Below are 20,855 nucleotides of genomic sequence, written 5' to 3' on the forward strand. Positions count from 1 at the left end.
GGTTTGTTAAAGCTGCCAGAATGCAATATACCAGAAATGGGTTGGCTTTTACAATGGAGATTCATTAGTTTGCAAATGTACAGCTCGAAGTCCATGAAAATGTCCAAATTAAGGTATCAAGAGGTAGATACATTCTCTGAGGAAAGGGTGCTGGCATTTGGGGTTTCTCTGTCACATAGGAAGGCACGTGACTGGTATCTGCTGGTCCTTCGCTCCCGGGATTCATTGCTTTCAGCTCCTGGTTTCAGTGGCTTTCTCTCTCAGCTCCTCTGGGGGCTTTTCCTCTAAGCAATCTGGGTGTTTCTCTCTCTGTCCTTTATCCTCTCAAAAAGGACTCCCATAGAATGAATTAAGACCCACCTTGAATTGGGTGGGTCACATCTCAATTGAAACAACCTAATCAAAAAGTCCCACCCACAATAGGTCTGCACACACAAAAATGGATTAAAAGAACATGGCCTTTTCTGGAGTACCTAACAGCTTTAAACCAGCACAACTGGAGATGAGGGTGTTCATAAAAGAGTGGTTCCAATGATGAATCATGAGGTTTAACGTGGGCAGAGAAGGAGATGAGGCCAGGAGGTGGCTGATAATCCTGTGGAGATAATGGAGGGTTTGAGGCACCAGTGGTCTCCATGAAGTGAAAGATAAGGTTTGGGAGGATTGAAGACATAACAGAGCTGGAATGATGTAAGGCCATGGCCAGATAGTGGGGTGTTAGGATTTTTTGGGTGGAGCTGGTCTGGCTAATGATAAGGTGTTTTGGCAGCTGAAGTGGATGGAGCTGAAGGTTGCTGATGTTGACACAGTCAAGGAAATCAAGAAACTGAATGTTGATAGGCTGTCCACAAGCACATTGTTGTCATCCGGAATGGGGAGAAAGGCTGTGAGCCACGTGCCACCAGGAGAGGATGGAAGAAGAGGTGTCAAATGCAGAAGGGTATTACACAGAGATGGAGGAGTAATGGTTGAGAAGTGGCATAGAGGAACTAGGCGAATGTCCACCTCACCTGACCCCCAAGGTCCTCAGGTGGTAGAATGAGAAGTCTATATTGAAGAGGGCTGGTCTCCTCAGGGTAGTGGTGTCCTCAGAAGAGAATTAGGTTTTGGTTAAGGCAAAGAGGTGATAGTAGGTACATTTTGTGAAGAGGCAGATAATGCAGGCCAGCACTGCTCAAACTTTAATGTGCATACAAGTCATTGAGGCTCTTGTAATAATGAGGATCCTGTAGGTCTGGGGTGGGGACTGGAGATTCTGCATTTCTAACAAGCTCTCAGGTAATGCTGATGTTGCTGCTCCATGGACAGCACTTTGAGTGGCAAATATTTAGGCAGTCTTTTTATCATGGCACTGGGGTTTCAGAGGGCACAGTGGAAGTGTTTTGGGGGGAGGAGAGTGATAAGAGGATGAGTCTGTGGAGGAATGTGTGTAGAGGAAAGAAGAGATAACTGGAAGGGCGATGATAGAGTAAATTAGCTGTTGTCACTCTGTTGTTACTTTTGGCATTGCTCTAGTAGACCTGACCTTATGGTGACTGGATTTTGGTGCCTGAGAGGGTTGTGTTCTAGTACATTCTCCATGACCAGGCCTTGTGGTTTTCCAGCAGGGGAGACTCTGATGGCTGGGTTTGCACAGAGGACTGGTATGAGGGAAAGGAAGGAGACCAGGATGACTTCCAGATGTCTAGGAAGTATGATAGGAAAACGGCTGATGAATGGGGCCATGGGAGTGGGTGAGACCACCCAGGGACGATGTGTATGTAATGTGTAGAATGACAACAGAAGATGGTCCAGGATGGACCCTAAGGGACAGGACAGGAAAGTAGCTGTGGAGAGTGAGAAAAAACAGTCAGGTAGGAGATAGTGGTATCGTTGAAGCCAGAGTGGTGTTTCAAGATACTGGCCAGCATTATCAAGAAAGATGGCAATTGATTATTTTTCTGTAATATAGCTATTTAGGAAACTCAAGGTACTCAGGAGAAAAGCAATTCTAATGAATAATAGTTCCCTAAGGTGGCCATTTTCAAAATGAACACAAAGAAAGCCGTAGGCTTTTTATCAATCAACAATAGCATGTTAGAAAAAACTGGTACAGAAGATCCCATTCACAGTAGAAACTCCTTACCATACCCTTCCCACAAGAACCTACATGATCTGACCCTGCCACCTTGCTCACTCCATCTCTTATTATTCTTCCTTCATTCACTAAGTCCTAACTCCCTGACCTTCTTTCTGTGGCGCAAACTTGTCATGCTCATTTCTGCCTCAGGACCATTACATTTGTTATTCCTTCTGTCTGGAATGCTCTTCTTCCAGATCTCTCCATATCTCTCCCATTCTCATCCTAACCTCTCAGTTATTGTGTCCTCAGAGAAGCCTTCCCTAATCACTGTATGTAAAGTAGCTGAATCCCCAGTCCCTTTTTATGCCACTATCCAATTTTATTGTCTTCATAGCACATACAAATTAATAAGAAGTGGTGCCAAGACCAGTGGTTCTTAACCTTGTTTTGTGCCATTTGCCCCTTTAGCAATCTAAATGCCTATCAGCTCATTCTCAAAATAACATTTTTAAATGCCTAAAGTATGCCAACTATACTAAAATACAGTTATCAAAATATTAAACATGGTGATTTAGTAATCCATATGCTTCTTTATTAATTCCTGAAGTGACAAGATCTATATGCAAGTCCAATAATTATAATTTAGAAGTTGTGATAAGTATATATGCTATTTTGAGATATTTACACAACCATAATAGGAAATGAAAATATCGGTAACTTTTAATGGTTACAAAACCCCAGGTACTGCTGATATTACTGTAGACTGTTGCCTCCATTTGTAATTGAAGATACTGCTAAACTTCAGTTAAAGATGAATAAAGATGTAATTTTTTCCCATCCAAGTTCATGGATCCTCTGAATCCTGTTCATAGACCCCTCGGAGGTCCTTGGACCCCAGGTTAAGAATTCCTGGCCTGAAAGGTAAAAGACTAACAGAAATGCTGAGGAGGGATAGAGTATGTTGGATTTTGTAGGAGATGTTGGAGATAACAGTGAGCCAGGGGTATAATGAGCTGGAAGAAAACTGCCCTCTCCATTCTTCCATGGAACTTGGGCATGGACAATAAAGAAGTTTCCAGTTGAGAAGGATATAGGGAAAGCAGCATCTTTGTGAGGAGGTTGCCAGTGGAAATGAGGGATTTTGTTTAGCATGGAGTAGGGTTTCTAATGTGTGCAACAGCACGGGGCAGAAGAGATGGCCACTGTGGGAAGATGACCCATCGAGGGCAGGGGAGAAGCACAGATGGTAGATGGAACCCTTATTGTATTTCAGCCACCATGCTAGACACCAAGAACACAAAGACAAACAAGACAAAGGTACCCATTAAGAATTAGTCTAAACCAAATCCCATGTGTTGCTTGGCTGGATTGGCTGGTCTGATTCATGCCTCTCTTCAGTGACCCTGAGATGAGAGCCAAAGTGGTGGCAAAATAAGGGTAGGGCATCACTAGAGATTCAGAAAGAAAAAAGCTAAATGCACACTCCTTTCTTTCTCCTTTGATCCTCTTTGGAGAGCAAGAAAATGAAGCAAAAAATTTATTAAATGGAGAAAGAAATTAATCAGTGCCATGACTGGAAAAATCCAAGTCAGCCAATCATCCAAATATTAATTAGATAGGCCTAAGGGATGTGACCCCCCCCCCACCCCACCCCAATTCTTCAGGAACCTTCTAAGGCTTTTTGTAACCAAAATATTCTTTGATGCTATTACCCTTCAGAACAATGTTTTGCTTAGAGGGATGAAAGGAAGAAAGAAAGGACTATAATTTTAGATTTATAAAGTTTATGGGGCTCCAGCCATACATTGCACCTGGATCTCTCCTCTGTATGCAGCTCTCAGAATCTAGGATTCTGTGATTCATTTTTTAAGTGCCATTTCCCCCTTCTCTCCTAGGGGGATCTTTCAAAAAGGCTCAGGTTGGGGGCTGCTGCAAGTGGGAGACATTGGCTGGGCCAGCTGCTGCTTTGATCAAATTCCCTTCTGGCAGCAATATCTGAAAACTCACTGCCCAAGGTCTGGATAACAAACCTCTAGCCCAAAGGACAGAAGCCCCTCAGATCAAGAGGCAGAGGGTAGACAGGGAGATGAGAACAGAGGCAGAGCTGAGCTAAACTGACCTAGTTAGAGCAGAAAGACACTGTAGGGGCATCAGGAATGGCTTAGGAAGGGAAGGGGAGCAGGGAGAGAGGGGAGCCTTCCAGAGGAGCTCAGAACAGGGAAGAGCAGAGGGCTCGCTATTGTTTAAGAAGCCCTAGTATGTTAAATTTAAGCCCCATGGTAACTGAAAAGAAAATAGCAGAGAATTTGCAAGCTCATAGAGACAGAAAGCAGAGTACAGGTTGTCAGAGTCATGTGGCCGGGGGAGGGGCAGGTGGAGAGTTTAATGAATAATGGGTGTAGGGTTTCTGTAGGGAGATAGGAAAATTCTAGTAATGGACGGTGGTAAAGGTAACGTACCATTTGTGAATGTGATTTGAGTGGTATGCTTGAGAGTGGTTGAGATGGGAAAGTTTATGCAGTTTATATGTCCTCACTGTTAAAAAAGAAAGCAACTAAAGAGACAATAACAGTCAAATGAAGTATGTGATTATGTGATCCTGGACAGGATTTAGTAAGGGAGGAAAAAAGGCTCAAAAGGACATTATTGGGACATACGAAAAATTTAGAATATAGACTGAAAGCTTTCTATCAATGTTAAATTTATTGAACTTGATAACTGTACTTAATGTTGTTATGTAAGTGAATATTTTTGTTCTTAGAAAATGGACATGACATATTAAGTGTTCAAGGAGCATGATGTATACAACCTATGCTCAAATGTTCAGAAAATGGATGGATGGATGGATAGATAGATGGAAGTGGGGATAGATACAATAATACAGCAAAAGCGGCAAAATGTTAAAATTGGTGGATCAGAGTATCTGGTGGGATGGGAGGATGTTGGAGTTCTCTGTATGGAGTTTTCTTAAAAGTATTTTTGCAACTGTAAGTTTGAAATTATTTGAAAATAATAAGTTAAAAAACATTTTAAAAAGTCAACTTTTGAGTCATAAAATTTTCCAAGAAAAGAGTTAAAAGTCTTTTCCTAGAAAGTAACTCAGATTGGTAAATTAATAAGAATTGTAGCTATTTTAGCAATAATAATTGCTAGATACCACTGCCTTCATTACACCTTAAATAAGTGTAGTGATAGCTCAGGACACTTTTTTTGCCAAGATGACCCAGAATTTAGGAAATTATATAAATACATTCAAATGTTCAATGGTAAGTATTTCTTTATCTTCTCTCCCGACTGCCATTATCAGGCATTTCCAATATATTATAAAGTCTTATAGCTAACATAAAGCAGCTAAAATAAAATATGTGGGGACAGGGAAATTTGATTGATATAGCTTAAAAATACTGCAAATACTTGTTGAGTGTCAAAAAGTCATATTTCTTTACTGTTTTACTAACACCCTTACAATTTAAAGAGAACATGAAATGTCAAAGCTTCAAAAGCTTGTTCCGTGTGGTATTTGTTTTTGAGAGGTTTTTTTTGTTATTAATTAATGTATTCAATAATAAAAAGCTTTCCTCGCAAATAAATAAATAAACAGCCAGCCCTGGAGGCCACGATTTTAAAGTCACAACCTTGGAGGAAACGAGGATTGGAAAATATTAAAAGCTGTCTGGGATGCTCTCCTAAATCCAGCAAGATGAGCATGAGCAAAACCCAGATTCTGCAGTAGGGAGTCAAAGAGAGGTCTTGCCCATCACTGTATCCCCAGCTCCTATGCTAGCCACTGTGTAGGAGAGACGGGAAGCAAAGATATGGGCCCAGCCTGAAGGAGTTTATCATTCAACAAGGAGACAGGAAAATCAGAGCATCCACAGATACCACCAGTGAGCTCTGCCCTGCGTTGGAAGCACCGTGGAGGTAGGGACGTGCCCTTCACAGTCCCTACCTTAAGGAAGGATACGGTATGTTTTGAGGGAACACTAATCCTCGTGAAGCAACAGTAAGCAATCCAATATCATATTTCTTTATGCTCCTACATCATAGAAAGGGTTTCTGGAATAACTGGGGAAGGCTATATGGAGGAGGGGCATTAAACTGAAACCCGAAATTTGGGAGGGCAGGATTGGGATGAGGAGAGAGAAATTGGCATTCCAGAGTAAAGACACACAGGCGGGCATAAGTTTGGCTTGCAAGGGGGACCAAACTTGTGGCCAGCCTGGCAGGACTGGAGGTCTGCTGAGGAGAGATGGAGAAACAGCTGCACGGGGGAGAGCCAGATTACAGAGAGCATTTTAAACTTCTAAAAAAAGTCAGTGTCAAAAAGCAGGTTTTTGAAGTGGTCTGGCCATTTCTTTGCTCTCCCTTTTAGCTACAAGCCCATCATGGAGTTCATCGACGCCCAGTTCGAGGCCTACCTGCAGGAGGAGCTGAAGATCCGCCGAGTGCTGCACACCTACCACGACTCTTGCATCCACACCTGCTTATACTTCATTGCCCCCACAGGTCACTCCCTGAAGTCTCTGGACCTGGTAACGATGAAGAAGCTGGACAGTAAGGTACGGAGGCTGGAGTGGGGATGGGTGGGAGGCTGGACAAGCTGGACTTAACTCATACTGATCCTCTGCAAAGTAGATGCCAAGCTCCAGGAGAGGTTAGGTGGCATCCACATCCTCTACTTCATTCCCTGACCTCCATAGAGGTGATGCTATTGATCCAGCACCTGCAGCATATGTCTTGTCATCTGTTTGGCCATCCCTGGGGATGGGTTTGCCCTGAGCTGCTTTCTGCTCTGATCCCGGTTGGGAATAATGGTGTATGCAACCAAGATTGCTATCCAGGTCCAGGGATACAGGCTGTGGCAAGAGCAAGGTGTTTATTTTTCTTTTTCCAGACATTAACTGGCTTGTGCTGGAATCAAACATGCAGATTTGACTTTGAAACTTATTATTCTTATTTGCAATAATGATTTTTAATAATGGCAGCTAACATTTGTTAAAGCCTTAATATACATCCCCACTGTGCTAAGTACCTCATGGAACTTCATTGAATCCTCACAACAGCCCTGTGAGGTAAGCACTATCATTATCCCCATTTTACAGAAGAGAAAACTGAGGCTCTGAGAAAGTTAAGTGACTTGCCTACAGTCATACAGTGTGTGCTACTGCAGAGCCCAGATTCAAACCGAGATCCATTGTACCACATTATGTTGCCCCTGTGCCCAAGAAAGATGGCTATGGGCTCAGGCATGTCCTGTTTTAAAGAAACAGAAAAATGCAAATCCTGCTCCATGTATAAATTAGATAATGATTGTTCATGTTAAAGAAGGATTGTTTGCTGTACAAAAGAATTGGATTCTTTAAAAAGCCAAATTGTAAGTATGCAAACATTTTTTCCTAACATTTAGTATGTGCCAGGTACAGTGATGAATACTTTATTTGCATCATTTCATCTTCCCACCAATCCAGTGTGATATATATATAAATATATTATATATATAAATATATATAATATATATTATATATAAATATATATAAATATATATAAATATATATATAAATATATATATAAATATATATATATAATTCCTTATTATTATTCTCATTTTGCATATGGGGAAACTGAGGCACAGAGATCAAATAGCTTCTCAAAGTCAGACAACTTGTAGTTGGGCCTTAGTCTCTCTACTCTAACATATTGTAATTTACCAAAAAATTGAATTTATTACATACCAGTATTTAGTGGCACAGCCACTATAAAAGCTGCTTTTCAGCAGTAATGAAAATAGAAGCAGTTTTTCATTTTTTCACAGCCATGAGCTCACTGCCCATGTGTGATAGTCTTCTCCTGAAATGGTGGCCTGGTGGACAGGCTGGGTTTAGTAAACTGTCTTTAACATATGTTTATGGCATGCAGGGGGACGTGGTGAAAAGTGACTAGGAGAATTGGCTCTGCTGGCTGTTCCACCTTGGCAATGGCTTTGGCCCCCTAATGCCCACCCCAGGGAAGATTTCAGGAGAGATGCTTCTAAGGTCCAGTCTTTTCTTGACCTGGCACCTGAAGCCCAGTGTGACATCATCCTATAGAAGAACTCCTAAGCCAAAGTATGAAGGAGGCAGAATTTGCTGCAGAACTACTGTGCTTGCCATATGAACCTGAGTTTGGGTGTTCTCTGTTGCACAAAGATGTGTGCATTGTATACTTCTTTACCTTCTGGCAGTAAAAGCCTTGTTCCCTCTTGGAGAGATTTCAAGGATCAGGGTTCAAGTGGGTGGAACTTTGGGGCAGCACTAGGCCTTTCTCCTGCTTTCTGAAATTGGGCGTTTATATCTGCTTTCTTTACCCAGAAATAAACTAAGACCCAGTCAGTGTCACTCTTTTTGTATAGTCTCAGATCAGATTGGTAACTGAGAGGGTCTTCTTTACCCAGTCAAGCTGGTTCATCAGTGTCTGGTGCCAGAAGGAGAGCCAGGCGTGTACCCTCCCTGAGCTCTGCCACTGCTTCCCCTCCCTGCCATCTCCCACGTGGGTCCATATAACAACTGGCTAAGGCCAGCTAGGACTGGATGAATTGGGACAGTTGACAGCAAGGAGCAGCCACCTCTCCCTGGGTCAACTGCAGGTTCTCAGCTATCATCTTTCTGTTTCATATCACCCAAGCACCCATTAGAATCTGAGCTGGTAGAGAGCATCGTGGTTAAGGTGATGGGTTTAGGAATAAGGCTAAACTTGGATTTGAATTCCAGTTCTGCTACTTACCTGCTCTGTAGCCTTGCTACAGAGTAACTAAACCTCTCTATGCCTTAATTTCTCCTTGTTAAAATAGTGGAAATAATACTTCCTGGGAAGGTTATTGTCAGGATTAATTCTGTTAATCCATGTGAAGCACTTAGTTCAGCACCCAGCTCATAGTAAGCACTCAGTTTTGTTTATTGTACTGTTATTTGGCCATGGAGGTGGTCCAGTCCTAGATAATTGGGTTGAGCTATGCCCTCTGGATGCTGGTGGAAGTCCTAGGTCATGCCGTTATCAGCTGCAGGTTACCAACAATGATCTTATTTTGCTCTTCCTTTCCCTAGGTGAACATCATCCCCATCATTGCCAAATCAGATCCATTTCGAAGAGTGAGCTGACAAAGTTCAAAATCAAAATCGCCAGTGAGCTGTCAACAATGGGGTCCAGATCTACCAATTCCCTACAGATGACGAAACAGTGGCAGAAATCAATGGAACCATGAACGTAAGTGGGCATACAGGGGTTCAAGTTTCTGATAGTTTGGTCACTATTATTATTATTATTATTTACAAAATAGCAGGAAAACATCTTCACCATTCATCTTAGATGTTGTCAACTCTTGATTATCTGAGTCTCAGGTATTTGTGAGAGAGAATCCAGAACCAAATCTGCTCCTCTCTCCTAGTAGCTGTGTCCAAGCCTTCGCAATGCAGATTAATAGCAAGAGATGGAAAGAAAGGGAAAGGCTGACTCAGGGAACAGTGTAGAGCAAGAAATTCAGACCTCTCCTTCCACTCACCTCTTTGACGCTGCTCTAGTGTAGACCAGGCAACCCCCATGGGACTGCTGGAAAGGCCAGTGGACTTTGTGACCAAAATTGATGCAGCAGAAGAATGAAAGGCTGAAAAAGTTGGCTGGCTTCAGGAACTCAGGGATAATCTGTACTCAGATAATCAAGCTCTCTACCCCTGGGAGGAGGAATGATAAATAGCTTCCAAATTAGCTGGTGACTAGAGGGATGCTGTTTTTAAATTTCAGGGTTATACTTTGCTTTATAAAGTGTGAATGAATTTTTTAAAAAACAAAGCAATTTGCCATCTTTCCTTTCCTCCCCTACTCCCCCCTACTAGAGGAATGAGTAATGAAGAAGGCAGAGAGTCAGACATCTCCTCATGCTTCTTTACAATGTTTTGATGCTGTTGCTGTGAAATCTTCAATGTTGTGATTTCAAGGAGACAGCTAATGGCTTTCAGAGAGCCTTTGCTTTGGGAACAGATTTCTTTTTCTCTTTTGAGAGGCATCAGTTTTTCCTAATGACATAATGCTTGGGTATAGCCAAACGCAGGAAAGCCTTGTAATGAAAGCCATTTTTAGAAAACTTTCCTGCTGCCCTCTAAATTATCATTATAGCATCAGCTGCCACCTCCTATGAATTGGCCAACAAATTAGCATAGCAGGGCAGTAAATCATTGTTCCGCCTGACCTCCTGCCCATCAGTACACCCAAGATATGTTTGTTATTAGAAATCCATCATCATCTTTGTCAAATCTAACTCAAGGGTAAGTTTATTTGTATTGTGGTAGGTGGAGTTATACCCACTTTGACCAGTCATGGGTATATAAAAAAAAATTAGTGCGTACCTTCTTAAGCAGTTGGGGTGTTGGAAACTAAGCTTTGTTATAATGAGAAAACCTGAAAGAGTGCCTAGCTTACACAAAATTGGAAGCCTAGAGAAAAGTGTTGTCCGGGTGTCCCTGGCACTGATGTTTGAAAGTGCCTGGTTAACTCAGAACATCAGCCCTCATAGATAACTTCTAAACTCTGAGTCCCTAAGTCACTGAGTGGCTTTCAGGCTTGTGGTTTGCTTTTCTAAGAATAAATAGGGACCAAGAGAGTTCTTAACAATCTCAATGGATCACTCAAAGCTACATCTCACTATATTTGGGATTCAGAGGGACAATAATCCTGCACTTTGCTCTCAGTTCAGCTCTGGCCTCCTGCTTGAGCCTAAGGCGGGCTCAACCTGAAGGTTGCAGACCTCCCTTGCTGTGAAGCAGCAGTTCTCAAACTATGTTGTTTGGGTGCTCTTGTGCATCCTGATAGGCACTGAGGGGTTATGGATCTTGTTGACCCATAATAGTCCACAGTTTGCCAGTATTTCCCTTTGAAAAAATAAATCTGAGTGGATTTGGGGTTAACCCTATAACAATATCACTCACTATTCACTCCCTTGCATTCTGCCATGCTTTCATGAGTGGCAAAGAGAGGGGTGGCCTTATAGTTCATATGCCTAGGATTGGGTATGCTCATGGGAGTGGGTCATGCATGGGAATGCTGTGTGTTACATGTGTTGCGATGGGAGAAGGGGTGGGGAGTTGCTGCCACAAAGTATGCAAATATGATTGCTTAGCCCGCCTGACTCTGGAACAAGTGTGTCGAAAGTCCTCAGAGCCTTCAGATGAGCCTTGGTGTATGAAGGTGCATCATCACAGACTTGGGCTTGGGTGGTAGGAGGAATGGGTGCTGGCCTTTCAATTCTGTATTTGACTCCAGCCCCACAGCTTCAGCCACCCCAGCCAATTGTCATGGGGATTAGATTGGAAGAAGTGGAAGAAGCCTCTTGCCCAAGTGGAGAAGACTGTACAGCCACCCCACCACTCAGCACTAGAGATTCTCATGGCAGGAAATGAGAGTCTCAGCCTCGCCCTTGACTTACATGTGGCTCTGAAAAAAGTTTTAGTTCAGATTGATTGGGCAAGAGAAGAAAGTGAGAGGTCTTGTTGCATGCTACTTTCAACTCAGGTTCTTCTCTTTTCTCAAGGTGGTAGGCTTTAATACCTAAAGTTTTTATGTTGTTTAAATTTAATGTTGTCCTTTGAGTGGCTCAAACTATGGTCAAGGACCATGGAACAGGGCCCAGTTACTCAGATTGGTTGGTTAGCCACCTCTGAGATCTAGGGTTTGGTTCCCACAAAGGCCAGTTCATTTGGCATTTAGGCCCAGCGAGAGCACAATGGGTAACCAATGGAGTCACAGGGAGACCTACAGACACAAGCCCAACCCTTCTCCTGAGTTACCAGTGGCACTTTAATACTTTGCATTTACTTTGATGGAAACCACCAGGGGTTGACTTGAGAGACGAGCAGGTGATGCTCTTGCTCAATTGCCTGAAAAGAGGAGCAGGCAGAACAGGCAGCCTAACTGAGAAATACTATTCACCCTGGGAGGAAACCAAGCCCAATCTAGATAGCATCATTGGATGAGGAGTCAGTGGTCCTGACAGTCTCTATTTTACCAGGCTGAGGAGAACGAGCATCTTCTCACCTCAGAAGTATACTGCATGAAAAGGAGAGGCTAATCCTACTTATAACTGTGCCTAAGAGTCACCCCAGAGTGTCTCTTTTGTTAGTCACATGTGGCTTCTCTCTCTAAGCCCACTTGGCAGGTGAACTCACTGCCCTCCCCACTATGTGGGATATGACTCCTGGGCGTGTAAATCTCCCTGGCAACACGGGACATGACTCTTGGGGATGAGCCTAGACCCAGCATCATGGGCTTGAGAAAACCTTCTTGACCAAAAGGGGGAAAAGAAATGAAACAATAAAGTTTCAGTGGCTGAGAGATTTCAAATACTGTCAGAGATCATTCTGGAGGTTATTCTTATGAAATATATAGATATCCCTCTTTAGTTTTTAGTGTATTGGAATAGCTAGAAGGAAGTACCTGAAACTGTCGAAGTGCAGCCCAGTAGCCTTGATCCTTGAAGATGATTGCATAATCATATATCTTATATGGTGTGACCATGTGATTTTGAAAATGTTGTGGCTCACACTCCCTGTATCCAGTGTATGGATAGGTGAGTAAGAAAATGGGGACAAAAACTAAATGAAAATTAGGGTGGGATAGGGGGATGGAATGTTTTAGGTGTTCTTTTTTACTTTTATTTTTATTTCTTTTGAAATAAGGAAATGTTCAAAAATTGATTCTGGTAATGAATGCACAACTATATGATGGTACTGTGAATAATTTATTGTACACTGTGGATGATTGTAGGGTGTGTGGATATACCTCAATAAAACAGTATTTTTTTTAAAAAAGTATACCATATGTGGTAGAACCAGAACAAAACCACTTATGCCAGTTGGATCATCAGAAACTTTAAAGTGTACCAAGAGGAATTTGTGATAGATGCAAGACAGTAAAGTTAGTGAATCAGGAAACAGACTCCCAAGGGGAGGCTTTAGATGATGTCTTGGGGTTTTCTGAGACTTGGAGAATCTGACATCTGGGGACACCACATCAGAGGTCTCCTGGGTGAGAGTTGCCCAGACTCCCCCTTAGGAGCCTGTCTGTGTTTCAGCAGCAACACTGCCTTACATCTGTCAGTCTCTTCTCTAGGCCCACACATCCAAAGTTTCCTGCAGGGTCCTGAAAAAGAAATGGAATTCCTGGCCTCAGATTTGGGTCCTGTGGGTAGAACCCAGGAGTGTGGTTGAGGGGTTTATCCTCTGCCTGCTCTGCTCGATTCCATTCTGATTATCACAGCCATCTGTCTCTCATGAGCAGAGTGAAAGAGGGCCAGAGCCAGGTCCCCGTGATTTCCTGCCCTTCATGGTGAGCTGACTTCCTGCAGATGCCCTTTAGCCAGGAGGCAGCGTGCAGTCACAGTGTCCTCATTGCCCCCTGGGAAAATCTGGGCATGGAAGTTAGGGACCTGGGAATTCATTTATTCTCTCTATACCCCAATTTCCCCATTTTACGAATGGGATTTATAATGACTACCCTATAAGGTTGTTGTGAAAATGAAATGAAGTCTGGCAACGAGCACTCAGAACTGATATTCTTACATATATTTATCAGAACAGACTTCAATACCAGTTGCAAAGGAGTGTGCTATGGGAGGTCTTGGGAACCCTGGGAAGCCAGTTTGGTGGGGGCTGTGTTTTAGAACACAGAGGGAGATATGGGAATAAAATGACAGCAGTTTGCAGAGGAGGGGAAGCAAGTGACCCTATCTTCCTAACTGACAGTATCTCTTGGAGATAAAAATAATGGGTCTATGGGAAAAATGACAATTTCATGCACTTCTCTTCTTGGGACTTTTTTTTCCTCCTTCTTTTTTTTTTAATCTTCATTTTATTGAGATATATTCACATACCACACAGTCATACAAAACAAATCGTACATTTGATTGTTCACAGTACAATTACATAGTTGCACATTCATCACCTAAATCAATCCCTGACACCTTCATTAGCACACACACAAAAATAATAAGAATAATAATTAAAGGGAAAAAGAGCAATTGAACTAAAAAAGAACATTGGGTACCTTTGTCTGTTTGTTTGTTTGTTCCCTTCCCCTATTTTTCTACTCATCCATCCATAAACTAGACAAAGGGGAGTGTGGTCCTTATGGTTTTCCCAATCCCATTGTCACCCCTCATAAGCTACATTTTTATACAATTGTCTTCGAGATTCATGGGTTCTGGGTTGTAGTTTGATAGTTTCAGGTATCCACCAGCTACCCCAATTCTTTAGAACCTAAAAAGGGTTGTCTATATTGTGCATAAGAGTGCCCACCAGAGTGACCTCTCGGCCCCTTTTGGAATCTCTCTGCCACTAAAGCTTATTTCATTTCCTTTCATTTCCCCCATTTTGGTCAAGAAGATGTTCTCCATCCCATGATGCCAGGTCTACATTCCTCCCAGGGAGGCATATTCCACGTTGCCAGGAATTCACTCCCCTGGGTGTCTGATCCCACATAGGGGGGAGGGCAGTGATTTCACCTTTCAAGTTGGCTTAGCGAGAGAGAGAGGGCCACATCTGAGCAACAAAGAGGCATTCAGGAGAAGGCTCTTAGGCACAATTATAGGGAGGCCTAGCCTCTCCTTTGCAGCAACCATCTTCCCAAGGGCAAGTCCTGTGGTGGGGGCTCAACCCATCAAACCACCATCCACTATGTCTGTGAGCACATTAGCAACCATCGAGGTGGGGTAGGCCAATACCCCTGCATTCTCCACAGGCTCCTCAAGGGGGCACTACATATTTTTTTCCTTGTTTTTTTCGTTCTTTTTTTTTTTAACCTTTTTTTCCTTTTTAAATCAACTGTATGGAAAAAAAAATTAAAAAAAAACATACAATAAAAGAACATTTCAAAGAGACCGTAGCAAGGGAGTAAGAAAAAGACAACTAACCTAAGATAACTGCTTTACTTCCAACCTGTTCCTACTTTACCCCAAGAAAGTTACCTAATATAGCAACATTTCTGTGAACTTGCTTCTACTATATCCATCAGAAATTAACAGACCATAGTCATTCCTGGGCATCCCCAGAACGTTAAATAGCATATCTGTTCTTCTTGGATTACTGTTCCCCCTTCCTCAATTGCTCTCTATTGCTAGTTCCCCTACATTCGACATTATAAACCATTCGTTTTACATTTTTCAAAGTTCACATTAGTGGTAGCATATAATATTTCTCTTTCTGTGCCTGGCTTATTTCACTCAGCATTATGTCTTCAAGGTTCATCCATGTTGTCATATGTTTCATGAGGTCGTTCCTTCTTACTGCCGTGTAGTATTCCATTGTGTGTATATACCACATTTTATTTATCCACTCATCTGTTGAAGGACATTTGGGTTGTTTCCATCTCTTGGCAATTGTGAATAATGCTGCTATGAACATTGGCGTGCAGATATCTGTTCGTGTCACTGCTTTCTGATCTTCTGGGTATATACCGAGAAGTGCAATCGCTGGATTGAATGGTAATTCTATTTCTAGTTTTCTAAGGAACTGCCAGACTGACTGCCAGAGTGGCTGAACCATTATACAGTCCCACCAACAATGAATAAGAGTTCCAATTTCTCCACATCCCTTCCAGCATTTGTAGTTTCCTGTTTGTTTAATGGCAGCCATTCTAATCGGTGTTAGATGGTATCTCATTGTGGTCTTAATTTGCATCTCTCTAATAGCTAGTGAAGCTGAACATTTTTTCATGTGTTTCTTGGCCATTTGTATTTCCTCTTCAGAGAACTGTCTTTTCATATCTTTTGCCCATTTTATAATTGGGCTGTCTGTACTATTGTCATTGAGTTGTAGGATTTCTTTATATATGCAAGATATCAGTCTTTTGTCAGATACATGGTTTCCAAAAATGTTTTCCCATTGAGTTGGCTGCCTCTTTACCTTTTTGAGAAATTCCTTTGAGGTGCAGAAACTTCTAAGCTTGAGGAGTTCCCATTTCTCTATTTTCTCTTTTGTTGCTTGTGCTTTGGGTGTAAAGTCTAGGAAGTGGCCGCCTAATACAAGGTCTTGAAGATGTTTTCCTACATTAGCTTCTAGAAGTTTTATGGTACTTTCTTTTATATTGAGATCTTTGGTCCATTTTGAGTTAATTTTTGTGTAGGGGGTGAGGTAGGGGTCCTCTTTCATTCTTTTGGATATGGATATCCAACTCTCCCAGCCCCATTTGTTGAATAGACCATTATGACTCAGTTCAGTGACTTTGGGGGCCTTATCAAAGATCAGTCGGCCATAGATCTGAGGGTCTATCTCTGAATTCTCAGTTTGATTCCATTGATCTATATGTCTATCTTTGTGCCAGTACCATGCTGTTTTGGCAACTGTGGCTTTATAATAAGCTTCAAAGTCAGGGAGTGTAAGTCCTCCCAGTTCGTTTTTCTTTTTTAGAGTGTCTTTAGCAATTCGAGGCATCTTCCCTTTCCAAATAAATTTGATAACTAGCTTTTCCAAGTCTGCAAAGTAGGTTGTTGGAAATTTGATTGGGATTGCATTGAATCTGTAGATGAGTTTGGGTAGAATTGACATCTTAATGACATTTGGTCTTCCTATCCATGAACATGGAATATTTTTCCATCTTTTAAGGTCCCCTTCTATTTCTTTTAGTAGAGTTATGTAGTTTTCTTTGTATAGGTCTTTTACATCTTTGGTTAAGTTTATTCCTAGGTACTTGATTTTTTTAGTTGGTATTGAAAATGGTATCTTTTCCTTGAGTGTCTCTTCAGTTTGTTCATTTCTAGCATATAAAAACATTACTGACTTATGTGCATTAACCTTGTATCCCGCTACTTTGCTAAATTTGTTTATTAGCTCTAGTAGCTGTATTGTCAGTTTCTTAGGGTTTTCTAGATATAAGATCATATCATCTGAAAACAATGACAGTTTTACTTCTTCTTTTCCAATTTGGATGCCTTTTATTTCTTTGTCTTGCTGGATTGCCCTGGCTAGCACTTCCAGCACAATGTTGAATAACAGTGGTGACAGCGGGCATCCTTGTCTTGTTCCTGATCTTAGAGGGAAGGCTTTCAGTCTCTCACCATTGAGTACTATGCTGGCTGTGGGTTTTTCATATATGCTCTTTATCATGTTGAGGAAGTTTCCTTCAATTCCTACCTTTTGAAGTGTTTTTATCAAAAAGGGATGTTGGATTTTGTCAAATGCTTTTTCAGCATCTATTGAGATGATCAATTGATTTTTCCCTTTTGACTTGTTAATGTGTTGTAATACATTGATTGATTTTCTTATGTTGAACCATCCTTGCATGCCTGGAATGAACCCCACTTGGTCATGGTGTATGATTATTTTAATGTGTCTTTGGATTCAATTTGCAAGTATTTTGTTGAGGATTTTTGCATCTATATTCATTAGGGAGATTGGCCGGTAGTTTTCCTTTTTTGTAACATCTTTGCCTGGTTTTGGTATTAGATTGATGTTAGCTTCATAAAATGAGTTAGGTAATGTTCCATTTTCTTCAATGTTTGAAAGAGTTTGAGTAAGATTGGTGTCAGTTCTTTCTGGAAAGTTTGGTAGAATTCCCCTGTGAAGCCATCTGGCCCTGGGCATTTATTTGTGGGAAGATTTTTGATGACTGATTGGATCTCTTTGCTTGTGATGGGTTGGTTGAGGTCTTCTGTTTCTTCTCTGGTCAGTCTAGGATGTTCATATGTTTCCAGGAAATTGTCCATTTCCTCTACATTATCCAATTTGTTGCCATACAGTTGTTCATAGTATCCTCTTGTAATTTTTTTAATTTCTTCAGGATCTGCAGTTATGTCACCTTTTTCATTCATTATTTTGTTTATATGGGTCTTCTCTCTTTTTGATTTTGTCAGTGTAGCTAGGGACTTATCAGTCTTGTTGATCTTCTCAAAGAACCAACTTTTGGTGATATTTATCCTCTCTATTGCTTTTTTGTTCTCTATGTCATTTATTTCTGCTTTAATCCTTCTTATTTCTTTTCTTCTACTTGGTTTAGGATTGGTTTGCTGTTCATTTTCTAGCTTCTTCAGTTGATCCATTAGTTCTTTGATTTTGGCTCTTTCTTCCTTTTTAATATATGCGTTTAGTGCTATAAATTTCCCCCTTAGCACTGCTTTTGCTGCATTCCATAGGTTTTGGTATGTTGTGTTCTCATTTTCATTCATCTCTATATATTTAGCAATTTCTCTTGCTATTTCTTCGTTAACCCACTGATTGTTTAGGAGTGTGTTGTTTAACCCCCAGGTATTTGTGAATTTTCTAAGTCTCTGATGGTTATTGACTTCTAATTGTATTCCATTGTGGTCAGAGAATGTGCTTTGAATAATTTCAATCTTTTTAAATTTTTTGAGGCTTGTTTTATGTCCCAGCATATGATCTATTTTGGAGAAAGTTCCATGAGCACTAGAAAAGTATGTGTATCTTGGTGATTTGGGATGTAATGTCCTGTATATGTCTGTTAAATCTAATTCATTTATCAGATTGTTTAGATTTTCAATTTCCTTATTGGTCTTCTGTCTGGTTGATCTGTCTATAGGAGAGAGCGATGTGTTGAAGTCTCCCACAGTTATTGTGGAAACATCAATTGCTTCCTTTAGTTTTGCCAGTGTTTCTCTCATGTATTTTGTGGCACCTTGATTGGGTGCATAGACATTTACGATTGGTATTTCTTCTTGTTGAATTGCCCCTTTTATTAGTATGTAGTGGCCTTCTTTGTCTCTCAAAACATCCCTGCATTTGAAGTCTATTTTATCTGAGATTAATATTGCTACACCTGCTTTCTTTTGGCTGTAGCTTGCATGAAATATTTTTTTCCATCCTTTCACTTTCAGTTTCTTTGTGTCCCTGTGTGTAAGATGAGTCTCTTGTATGCAACATATTGATGGTTCATTTTTTTTTGATCCAATCTGCGAATCTATATCTTTTAATTGGGGAGTTTAATCCATTTACATTCAACGTTATAACCGTGAAGGCATTTCTTGAACCAGCCATCTAATCCTTTGGTTTATGTTTGTCATATTTTTCCCCTCTCTCTATTAATATCCTTTATTGTACCCATACCAAATCTCTTTAGTACTGAACCTTTCTCCAAGTCTCTCTGTCCTTTCTTTGTTTCTCTGTCCGTAGGGCTCCCTTTAGTATCTCCAGTAGGGCAGGTCTCTTGTTAGCACATTCTCTCAGCATTTGTTTGTCTGTGAAAAATTTAAGCTCTCCCTCAAATTTGAAGGAGAGCTTTGCTGGATAAAGTATTCTTGGCTGGAAATTTTTCTCACTTAGAATTTTAAATATATCGTGCCACTGCCTTCTCGCCTCCATGGTGGCTGCTGAGTAGTCACTACTTAGTCTTATGCTGTTTCCTTTGTATGTGGTGAATTGCTTTTCTCTTGCTGCTTTCAGAACTTGCTCCTTCTCTTCTGTGTTTGACAGTGTGATCAGAATATGTCTCGAAGTGGGTTTATTTGTATTAATTCTATTTGGAGTTCGCTGAGCATTTATGATTTGTGTATTTATGTGGTTTAGAAGATTTGGGAAGTTTTCCCCAACAATTTCTTTGAATACTCTTCCTAGACCTTTACCCTTTTCTTCCCCTTCTGGAACACCAGTGAGTCTTATATTCGGACGTTTCATATTATCTATCATATCCTTGAGGTCCGTTTCGATTTTTTCAATTTTTTTCTCCATTCTTTCTTTTATGCTTTCATTTTCCATTGTGTCATCTTCCAGGTCACTGATTCGTTGTAGAACTTCCTCTAGTCTTGTACTATGAGTGTCCAGAATCTTTTTAATTTGGTCAACAGTTTCTTTAATTTCCATAAGATCATCCATTTTTTTATTTAGTCTTGCAATGTCTTCTTTATGCTCTTCTAGGGTCTTCTTGATATCCTTTGTATCCTGTACTATGGTCTCATTGTTCATCTTTAGTTCTTTGAGTAGCTGCTCTAGGTGCTGTGTCTCTTCTGATCTTTTGATTTGGGTGCTTGGGCTTGGGTTATCGATATCGTCTGGTTTTCTCATATGCTTTATAATTTTCTGTTGTTTTTGGCCTCTTGGCATTTCTGAAGTTGATAGGGTTCTTTTAGGATGTGTAAACCAATTGAAGTTCTTATCTCTAATTTATCGGATCTACAGCTTTGTGGAGTACACTTTCTCTAAGTAACCAGCAGGTGGCGTCCACAAGCCACCTGTTCTCCACAAGCCAGTTCTCCCCTGCTTTGCCTTTGTGGTGAGTGGGGGAGTGAGTCTTGTGGGGTCCAGTTGGTGTACCAAGCTTGCGTGTGTAGTTGGTGTTGCCCGCCCTGTATATGGGGCGGGTTTCTGGGCAGTCAGGGATGGGAGGTGGTTCTAACAATCAAATCTCCCTGGTGATCCTGGAGTTTTAAAGCTGCTGCAATAGTCTGATCCTTCAGGTCAGTCCTGCCACAGTTTGTCTCTGCCTGTGACCCACAAGTCCTTGGTATTGGTGTATGGCTCCTGAGACTTGCAAGTGAGTCCCTCTTCCAGGCTGTGCACCCCCTGGTCCTCTGTTGAGGGATGACTCTGGTATGTCACAGGTGAGTGCCGACCTCCCAGGGCGGTTCTGCGCTGCTCGGCTGTGTAGGGAGGCTCCGAGTCTGCTGAAATGATGGCTGAATGGGGCTTTGTTAATTCACAGTGCTCCACGTTCCCAGCTCTGGGACAATCAGCTGAGGTTGCAGGGAAGGCTAATGTCCACGCCCAGTTTTGTGGAGTGTGCCTGTTACTTGAAGCACTTCCGTCACACTGGGTTGTGTGGGGCAGCT

General features: G+C 41.4%; 1 protein-coding gene across 1 annotated transcript in view; it reads left to right on the top strand.

Annotated features, from left to right (window-relative positions):
- Positions 1-20,855, top strand: part of SEPTIN6 (septin 6) — a 101,028-nt gene that overhangs the window by 46,417 nt on the left and 33,756 nt on the right. The window contains 4 exon segments of the mRNA XM_037822724.1: positions 6,435-6,621; positions 9,142-9,172; positions 9,175-9,222; positions 9,225-9,301. Coding sequence (XP_037678652.1) covers positions 6,435-6,621; positions 9,142-9,172; positions 9,175-9,222; positions 9,225-9,301 — 343 coding nt within the window.

Source organism: Choloepus didactylus, chromosome Y (assembly GCF_015220235.1).
Source record: "Choloepus didactylus isolate mChoDid1 chromosome Y, mChoDid1.pri, whole genome shotgun sequence".
Lineage (NCBI taxonomy): Eukaryota > Metazoa > Chordata > Mammalia > Pilosa > Megalonychidae > Choloepus > Choloepus didactylus.